Genomic DNA, 10,455 nt, shown 5'->3' with positions numbered 1-10,455 from the left:
CTTCAGCTTGTTTCAATCCTAGTTGCTGTTCAGCTGTCAGATTAGATTCATCAATAACAGCGGTGTTTTCTAAATAATCAGCTTCCAAAGTATGTTCTTTAGTTGGTTCAGAATTCTTTATTTTACCTAGAAATAAAGAATTATTGTCTTCAGAGTAATCAAGAGGAAAAGTGAGAGTACAGAGCAGTTAAGAGCATCTCACTAAGGAGTTGGACACAAATTACAGCTACATCCCAATTTTTTGCCCAAACGCTGCCCAAAATCACCTTAGATGTCAGAGTCTTTCCAGTATGTTACCCAGTATTCTGGAGAGACTGCAGAGAGTAGTCTGCTACTAAGAGTGCTATCAAAAAGAGGGGAAAAAAACCAAAACAGTAGATTCATTTTGTTTCAGTCATAACTTCACAATTGCTATTAAGTTCTTCAAGGAAAGAAAGGTGGTTTTCTGCTATGCAGAACAGAGGAGGTGAGGTCCTGATGCTCTACTATAACAGAAATAAGAAATATAAAGCTTAAAATTCTTTACAGAATACATTTTGTCAAGGAAACAGCCTGAACTGCCTTAAAGATATTCACCCAAATGATGTTACAGAGCCAGTCATCAGACATTACAACCTCTCAATTTAGGAGGCTGCTGGAGTTATATCTGAACACTCTGTGACACCTTGCCACCCACGGCTAGCAACCACCGAACTCTGGAATGCTGCTACCCACAAACACCCGGGTCAGTTCTGAAAGGCCAGTTCCTCCAGATGCCTATGAATTGTTCATAGTCCACTCATCTGCACAAACATCTACATCTTACATTATTCCATTAGTTTTTACATCAGCAAAATTGAGGGTTACTTATGGGTTGGGTTTTTTTTTTTTCTTTTTTTCTTCCCTTTCCAATGAGATCTGCATCCCCAGACTAGCTAGGAATCAAAACTGAGCAAGTTTGCAAGTCCTGGTTTCTCAGTGACAGATGGTCCCTACAGTATGTGATGGTGGTCTACAAAGAGCTGCCTGATCAGAGATTATGCCATTTCAACTTGTTTTTCCTGTTAATTTTATTAAGATAGTTAAAAGAATATGCACTTTAGTATTTTCCTTGTATTTCCATAGAAGCAACTGCTGTAGCTGTTGCAATAGTGGAAATACTTCAAATAGAAGGTCTGTGCTGGCACGTTGCCTTAAAACAGCATTTTTATTAGAAAAAACTGTGTTCTGAAAAAGTCAGACAAATCCTGAACTAAGAACTTAACCTGAAGCTAGACAAAGCCTGACCCACACATTTAATTCTGAAATTGAAGAACACGTCTAAGAATTGAACACTGATAAGGGCAACCACTGATGGATGGTACATATTCCAGAGCTCCCTAAATTTAAAAGCCATCTGCCAAAACATATTTTAAACAATTTTAGTAACAAAAAGAGCACAGCAATCACAGGGGGAAAAAAAAAAAAGGTATTTTTCCCCTACCTACAAAAAACTTTTCTTGCAGAACTTTCCCCTGATCTCTCTGAAAAGCAGACATATCTGGCATTTTCATATGGCAATTTTATGAAGGGTTCCTCCCTGCCAAGACACTAGATTCACAAAATTGCCTGAAACCCCCCCCCACTAAGTATCTTGCAAAGATGTTTAGGTCTTAGGCATGAGAAAAAAGGACAGCTATTATCATAATCCCTAATTCTCTGAGTAACATGCTTGTATTAATAGTATGTTCTCTCTAAATGCAATCAGTACTTACTATATTGAAAAAAATATGCAAATAGAAACATTTCAAAGCCCGTTTCGGATTGTTAACAATATTACTGGGAGAAAATTGAATACAGCAGCACTGAATAATACTCACCGAAGTCATCAGGCTTCTGTTCCGTTTTTCTCTGATCGGAAGCAGTCTTACCAGGATCACCAGTCTGATCAACACCCGTCTTCAAAGTCTGAACTCCCAGTGCATTTTCCAAGACCAGTTTCCCTTTCTGTGCAGCTGTTAAGCTTTCCATACTGACCCCATTCCCCGAAACATGGGAGCCTGGAAAGTTTTCTCCCACTGGTTGAGCTTTTGTCTGTTTCAGGTTTTCCACTGCTGGTGATAAATTAGAAAATTTTTTTGCTTTTCCATGACCTCGATCCTGAATGTTTGAGCCCATATCTTTAGTTCCAGGAATACAACTATTTACTCTGCATGATTTATTTTCTCCTTGTTTTTCAGAACAAACTTCATTTTGTTTAATTTTTTTGCCACTATTCCCACTTGGAGAACTTCTCCCAACATCCTTCACAGATTTGTCATTTCTATTATGTTTATAATTCTGATTATTTGTAACTTTGACTGCTTTGCCTTCCTCACAGACAAGACGGACAGACTTCCTTGGGTCATGATTTCCGTTCTTAGAGCTCTTGGCCTCTTCCATTATAGTGAAGACCTGCTTCTCCTGTCTCTTGAGACCACTTGAAGTGCAATTCTTCAGCGATTTGCAGTTGATTTTAAATCCACTGTGCAGGCAAGGATCGTAGCTGATTGTCTACTGAAGAAATAATGATAGACATCTTTAAACTGAAGGAAAATCATCAAAGGTCTATGTACACAATGCATTAAAATAAAAGTCTCTAAAGAAAAGTGTAACTACAAATTCTTATAGGGAGCACGTTCCCCCCACAGGCATAAGTGAATTTTCATAATATATTCTGTATTAAAGTACAACTCATGAAAATTTCGAACCTCTTAACTTCTATTTAAAAGAGGAGGGGATATGAAGAGATGAAAAATGGCAGAACATGGTAAAAAACACTCAGTGATAAACCTGCCAACAGCTTGCTTTTCTCTTGCCTTCCTATTTTTGGCTTTCTGAAAAAACCAAGAACCAAGATGTCTGCAACCACACTGAAGAAAAAAAAATCTAACACATCTAAAAAATACCACTCCAGAAGCATACCGCTCAAATGAGCCACCAGAGAAAACTAATTCAGTCTCCAGCAAGCAAGCTCCAATTTATTAACTGATTTTTTTTCAAAAAGTATTTAGAGATATAGCTCAAAGTATTAATAATAAACCTGACCTATGATTTCTTTCCACAGACACTTAAGCATATTTCTGACACACAGAATTCTCATATAAATTAATCTATTAAATATGATTTTGGGTAGCCAAAAAATCCACAAATAGTAAGTGTTTTGTTTAGCTGCAGTTTAACTTTACTTATCTAAATCTCAGTCCATTAGGTGGTATATCATCTCAGCTTTATGCTGGAGACAACTCAAATACTGCTTTTTTCCAATGGGAAGCTAAGCACGAATAAGTGGCCCTGTTTGTATGGAACTACTAATATAGAAAATTAAGGGGGAATCCATAACAAGGACTTGAATTTACTTCTTTTAAATAAGAAAGATAGCAATAAAAAGTTATGAGAATAAAGTATTAGACATAGAAGAAAATAAATTTTATACCACTAGAGCAAGATACGGAGTTTGGGAATACAGAGTTTCTGTTTCCTGTCCACCTACATATTCAGTAGGTAATACCATGATCCATGGAAATTTCTGGGTTTTAAAGAACTCAAAATAAGTAGTTTAGAATTTAGTGAAGAAAAGGTATAATAGAAAAGTCAAGGAATTACAACTATTAGAAGAATCACAATGTACTTTTGTACTTAAATAACAAGAACCAGAAGGACAGATCAGATTAGAATGTCTGGTTAAAAAACCTTTCTGAATATTATCAGTGTAATTTTTTTTCAGGCTATATAATGTCGTTACAATCCCTCTCACACTTAAAGAGACACAAATCAAAAAATACTTCAGGACACAAAACATACCAAAACTGGTTTTCTTAAGCCTCTGCTGACATAATTGAAAATACATATTCTCTTTCAAAAAATGACAAAACCCAAACAAACAAATCCCACAAGAATTTTCATTAAGTTCATGTCAGCATCACAGTCTTCAGTAAAATATAAAAGAAAAAAATCTGTATCACTGAGTTCATTCCAACGGCTAAGCATTTTATCTCACAAATACATTTTGTTAATATTACAGCTATTTTCTGTTGAACACTGATTGCACCTGGCTCGTACTTCTAGACTAAAAGTCAAAGACCAAAAATTGAAAAGATCCTATGGCATTTGCCTCTGGATTGTGGTCAGACTCTCCCATACAGCCCTGTACCAGCGCTGCTCCAGCCTCAGCGTGGGAAGAACAGCCCAGGGTCCCCGCAGGTTGGCCAAACCATTCTAGTCTCTGACGACCAGTAAAAAGCTCTGCTCTACAGACTGGTGAGATGTTATAGCTACGTACGGGATGCTGCTATCTTTAAACTGTACTCTAGTGTGAGTACTTTCTTATGTAACCAAAGGAGAAAGGAGAGTAGGATTTTTCAAATTCTAAACAATTCCTTCTGGTTTAGGTGTTCAACCTGAAGAGAAGGGGGAAAAAACCACAATCAAAACAAAACAAGAAAACTCTACACACACACAAGTTCCACTTTCATTTCTGACTCGTTTCTGACGTCCACACCACGCTTCAACTCCGGACTGGAGCACACCGAGGCCACTGAAAAGCAGCATAGGCCAGCCCCAGCTCTGACAGGAGCAGGAACACCCTTCTCCAACCCCGGCTACTTACTCCCAACTCCTCCGGCTGCTCCCTCCCTTGGGCAGTGCTGTAGTGAACAGAACCGGAAAACCAATCCAGCTTAACATACAGCTGGCACAGGGGCAGAAGAGGAGGAGGAGCAGGAGCTGGTAATAAACAACGAGTAGGGTGGGGACAACTTCTCTTGGCACTACTTCCAGTTTAAAGCTACCATGAAACTCCTGCATCGTTCAGCAAAATCCACAAAAATTCTACTGTGGGCTCAAATGACTTGATCTCATCCATTCAATAAAATACAGTTACATATTCAGAGAATACATAAGCTTTAATCAAATGTACAAATGTGATGGGGGGGGAAAAAAGTAAAAACTGTAACCCAACTAAAACCCAAGTATTGTGTTGTATTAGGAGAGTGAATGAAATCAAATGAAAGTAGTTAAGGTTAAAAAGCACAAATAGTCTTTATTCCTGACAAATATGACTAAAGATAGGTCACGAAATTTCTTAAGATGAGACTATTTCCTCAAAAAAAAAAAATTCCAGCATGAAATTCAGAATCTGAAATGCAAGTGCAATAATAATGTTACTGTACTTTGGGATTTTTTTTTCTGTTGCTCTTTAATACTGAATGATTTAGCAAACAAAAAATAATCTAAATTGCTGTAACATACTCCATAGTCACCACATCACCATCTCACAAAGAACTGCCAGTAAACCAACTGATGAAACTTTACATGAAAAACAAAACAAAAAAAAAGACCTAAAAGTAAACCAAAGACAGTCTCAAAAAGATCCTTTCTCCTGCCAGATATTGGTCACCTACATAGGACACACAGGAGAGAGGGAAACAGGAGGAGGGAAAGGAGTGCTTCCAAAAAGCATAATATGGCTGGAAACAAAACACTGGAATGGAGTGAATCAGTGCTGAGGTAGCATCTTTCTAAAAACCTGCATGGCACGTCTTAGTCACAAGCTCGGGCTCGTGCCAAATTGCCAGACCTGGAATCAAAGAATGATTTTCTCCCCGGCAGGCTGGCAACAAAACCGGAGTTGTTCACCTGCGTCTGCAAAGTGGGGTAGGACTAACCTGTTGGAATAATTTCAGCCTATTTCATTTATTCAATATCCTGGTGTTACGGGGGACTTGGTTTCCTCTTCTGAATGTACAGTGCCAGTTACTCCTCTGAAATCTACCTCAACTGTTGGCTCTTTGTAGAAAAATAATCTGGCTGAAATAAAACAGCTTGAGGTCAGGCAAGATACCATCTGACCTCACACTCTAGAAAATGATTAACCCTACTCATACCTACAACAACAAGCAAATTAAAAATGTTTAAAATCAGCTTCAATTTCAGTACTGTAGAATTCATGTTAAGCTCACAAAATGAAGGAACTAGCTTGTTTCACTTTCATTTCTGCCAGTCTTTGTTTCCCCCTTCTCTCAGACTAGCATTAGAACATTCTGCATCTGAATTGCAAAAACTCAGGGTAGCTTACTTCCAAACAGGAAAAAAAACAACCCACTTTCAGTAAGATATTTTTACCCATTTACCCTTCCACTCCTTCCTCTCAAGTTGTCCAGCTGTATTTAACTCCTTCAAAAGAATACATTTTGGGTCAGACTTTGCTGTAACAGGGCCTCAAAGATGAAGGCCAAGGAAAACTGTGAGCTCTTGCATTCTGAGTGGTCATTTGCAAAGCATTTCTTTTTTTAATCAGTTCATTAGCAGCAGAACTGAATATAGATGGTTTCTACACATGAATTTTGTGCTCTTCTCTCACACTCACAGCCCATTGGGCAAGCAGAGATGTGCTGCAGCTGAAGGAACATACACTGACTGGTTCTCAGCTACTCTCTAAGAGGAAACACAACTTCCTCCTGCTTTCCCCTCAGCAGAGTCCCCTCCTCTACTGATTTTTCCAGAAAACATACAGACACTCAACAATCTTTTGACACTACTTCAAATACCTTCTAAAATTTGGTCCCAGCTGGCTGAAATGTCCAAGAGTAATGGCAAGAGTGTAGAAGAGCAACTAAGGGGGAAGAGAGCAGTCTGTTTCCCCAGGGAGTACTAGATTAAATATAAACAGCGAAAGTACTACAAGCATAATTGTTATCACCCTCCTTCTATAAAGCACTCCCTCCTTTGAGACAGAGACCTGTATTTTATCTGAGACCTGCTTTTATCTGTCCCGTTATGATTGCCCCTTAAGCTCCAATCTCCCCCGCCAGCCTTCCAACAGTAAGTGGGGTGATTAACCTCGTTCCCCCCAGCTGATTACCAATATAGCCCAGACCAACTTCCTCAACAAAAATAAAAGGAAATTCAGCAAACACAGATTACAGCCGCAGACAGGAACGGGAAAAAAAAAAACAAAAAAGGGTTGCCTTCTGCACTTTGCTCAGATTGCAGCACAGGTAATGAGAGCCCTAATGTGCTGGGGCAGGGTGCCTCTTCTCTGGACTGTTTACAGCCTCAGGTCCATCTTTGTGTCTGAGAACTACAGATCATTCCAGCTTCTCCCACATTCTATGCCAATAATTAAAAAAAGTTATCATGCACTTCTGTTGGTTTTATGATGAACCAGACCTGACAGTACAAACTACTATCAATCCTTGATGTTTTTCCAAACTACTTAAAACTAAAACTATCAGAGATTACTGGCCACTAAAGCGCCTCAGGCTCTGCCAGCAATAAACCCGTAGGTATTCTTAGTAACAAATACAAACGCTATACGGTGTTTCAGATATTCCTGTGTCTGCAGGCTAATGAATTTAGGCTAGTACATACACTACGACACACAAAATTTAACGCACAAAACAAGGATGTAACAAAACCAGCACTCGGGGCTTAGGGAAGAAATGTTAACCCAGTAGGAAGCTCTGATGTTGCATTTACAGTGTGAAGAACTGAAAATTCCTAAGAAGCGACCAGTAGACACGCAAGTGTATATGGACAACTGTAACAGGGTTATATCTGAATTACAAAAGTACTGCTGCGTAACTGAAGTAACAGCAGAGGCTTTGCTGGATACAAAACTTACTAACATATGTAGGTGCAATTAAATTCGCAAATGAGCAGGATATGCTGGATAGGAAATCCGTACAAGATGTGCTTGTTAGAGGTTATTTTCTCTTTGCATTGACACCCGCTGTCTCTTCTACAACAGGGTATGACTCAGTGAGAAGGTAAGAATGAGGCACGTCACCAAACACCAAGAACTACCACTTTCTGAACCTAGTACTGCTGATGACTCCCGTCCCACGCTGAGGAAAGCCATCCTCCCTCCATCCCACCAGCCGTGTAACTAAGTTACAATGGCTTCCCCTACCTCTGTATTTCAGATTAAGATTCCTTATGCTTTAGTACTTTTGGTTCTGATCGTAGGTTTCACTGTAACAGTCCTTTAAACATTTCACAATCAACCAAAGCCAGAAGAGAGGTACCACCTGCCTCAAGTGCGGCTGTATGCTGTAAGACACATGCTGTAACCAGATCAGGAATCTGATCCAAAGTAGCTCTAACTCTGAAAACAAACAAAACCAACATTTGTACCAATACGGGAGAGGAAGCTGGAAAAAACACGTACAGCACTGCATAGCTTTAAAGCCTTTCAGAGACTAAACTAGCTTCCAGAGAGACCTGAACTGATCATGCAACTGGCTTAAATGGCAGCTATGCATTTAAACTCAATTTATCCATCTTATTCTTAAACATCCGTTTATACTTGGTGCTTACACTAAATAAAAATACAGCCGAATGTATCTGCGTCATAGAAGTTTATCTGGATCTCGTATTTAGGCAACTGTGATCTCTTCACGCAAATCCTAATTTTGATTTGGAAGGGACAGCCTTTAACTACTCCATACCAGTTGCAAACTGGTTCATGAACGACACCTAAAGAAAATGGGTCTTTAACCAGTATTCTTACGTCTGCTTTACCAGGATCCAGCACTTTCACTACTGAAAGAAATAGGCTGAAAACCACTACTTCAGCGAAGTTGTCAAGAACACATCCATACAGTTGGCACACTGAGTCACAACCATTCGTAACACAAAACTGATTCCAGGCTCCCAAGTCAAGCTTTGCTGGCACCAAAAACTAAAATTTGAAAGTTGCTTCTTGTTGGAAATATTATTTCATACAGCAACAGAAGTAAAACCTAAGAACACCTGATAAAACATTTTTTCCTAAGGTTTGCTAAAACATCAGAACAAAAATGATGAACCAAGGATACAGTATGAGTACATGTACACATACGCATGCATCTCTGGTTAAAAAAAACTATTCATATGCATTTTTACTATATTTAGATAACTTTTTAGTACTTCAGAGTTAAAAGAGTTACTGATCTATCATTCACGTGATAGTGAACAATTCATCAAACAATATACAATACAGTCTTAATGTGCCAAAAGCATCAGAAATGTTGACTTCCCCAGGATTGCTTTCATTCTGCAAATTAATCCACTAAGCAAATTGCAGGATTCTTTTTTCTGTGAGTCCTTAGTACAAGTCAGTATCAGTATTACATTACTTCATTAAGATAGGGACAAAAATAAAGGCAATTCAGTAGAAATACTTGGTAAAATTTCAAAAGCAAGCATGAAAACTAGAAAACAATATACTCTCAGCTGGGCAAAATTTTGAAATACCTTACGGTACCAATATGAATTTACAATCCAAACCCATTACTCTGACAAGCAGATCCAAAAGACATTGAAGAGGCGCTCCCCAGGGATATCTTGCTTTCAAATCGGACACAGCGAAATCCTGCTCCCCCGTCTCTTTTTCCCTGTAACAGCAATTCCCTTCATAGGAAGAACCAGGTAAATGCCCGGCACCACGCAGGTGCCCCACGGCATCTAGCAGTTTCTTTTCCTCTGCTAGTTGAGGTATGAGAGAAAAGTCCCAGCTGTCTTCTGTGCAAGAACACAACAGAGAAGGAACTTTCTGATCCCTCTGTACATATCTTCTGGGAAAATATCCTAATAACATATGTTCTGGGAAACGAATTTCATCCCAAAATTAATTTTATGAAGGTATTTTCACTGCAGGAGAAGAGTGGTTAAAAAAGCTCACTGTAAAACTGATGTTTGTAAAGGAAACCTCTCACTCCTAAGATAGTGTTTTCTGCCAAATACTGTAATTAAGTCATACTTCCGTGGCTGGTTTACTTTTCTTGTGACAAAAATAATTAAGTCTCTGGGGTCAGACTATCCAAAAAGCACCTGCATTAACTGTGAGCCCAAGTCCAAAACCAGAAACTATGTGTATCCTCAATTTTCAAGCCAACTCAACGACTCTCAAATCCAGGGCACAGTGCTCAGGAAGCCAAGAGATGTGAAGGTGGCATGAATACAAAAACATTATTAGATCCATGCTTAGATACAACTACCTTTTTTATTGTACTAATCCCTACCTTAGCCTAAACCTGATTATATTCTCTGCGTGTGACGAGCTTGTCCTCCTTTGATATACCCAGAAACATATTCTCTGCGTGTGACGAGCTTGCCCTCCTTTGATATACCCAGAAACCGTAAAAGCAAGGCGGCCTTAGGCAATATGACACATACAGCCAAGTGGCAAATTGCAACGTATTGCAAAAGCAGAGAAGTCGTTCAGCTCTATTTGTACACAAGATAAGCCAACAAAAGAGCACGAACACAGAGGCGAAGGGATGCCCGTGTGACACGGAGGCACATCACAGCCCACAGAAATGAGAACCTCTTGCTTTGGCAAGAAACGGCGCAGAGGGCACAAGCTCACGAGGACGGCCCGGGACAGGGGGACATTTTCCCGGGGGGCCGCACCAACTGCAACGGCTCTCCTCCCCCACCCCCCTCAGTATTTAATTCCCCCGGGCGGGCGAACAA

At 39.5% G+C, this 10,455-nt stretch overlaps 1 protein-coding gene across 1 annotated transcript in view; it reads right to left on the bottom strand.

Moving 5' to 3' along the window:
- ZCCHC11 (zinc finger, CCHC domain containing 11) overlaps nucleotides 1-2,506 on the bottom strand; it is a 40,164-nt gene extending 37,658 nt beyond the window's left edge. Inside the window, exons 1-2 of the mRNA XM_010154323.1 lie at nucleotides 1,839-2,506; nucleotides 1-126 (exon numbers count right to left, since the gene is read on the bottom strand). The exon at nucleotides 1-126 is cut by the window's left edge and continues 56 nt beyond it. Coding sequence (XP_010152625.1) covers nucleotides 1-126; nucleotides 1,839-2,400 — 688 coding nt within the window. The 5' untranslated portion in view covers nucleotides 2,401-2,506. The remainder of the gene's footprint in view (nucleotides 127-1,838) is intronic.
- Nucleotides 2,507-10,455: the final 7,949 nt, after the last annotated feature.

This window comes from Eurypyga helias, unplaced genomic scaffold (genome assembly GCF_000690775.1).
Source record: "Eurypyga helias isolate BGI_N326 unplaced genomic scaffold, ASM69077v1 scaffold6266, whole genome shotgun sequence".
NCBI lineage: Eukaryota > Metazoa > Chordata > Aves > Eurypygiformes > Eurypygidae > Eurypyga > Eurypyga helias.
Note: the sequence above shows the minus strand (reverse complement) of the source record. Positions and strands in the feature narration are given on the sequence as shown.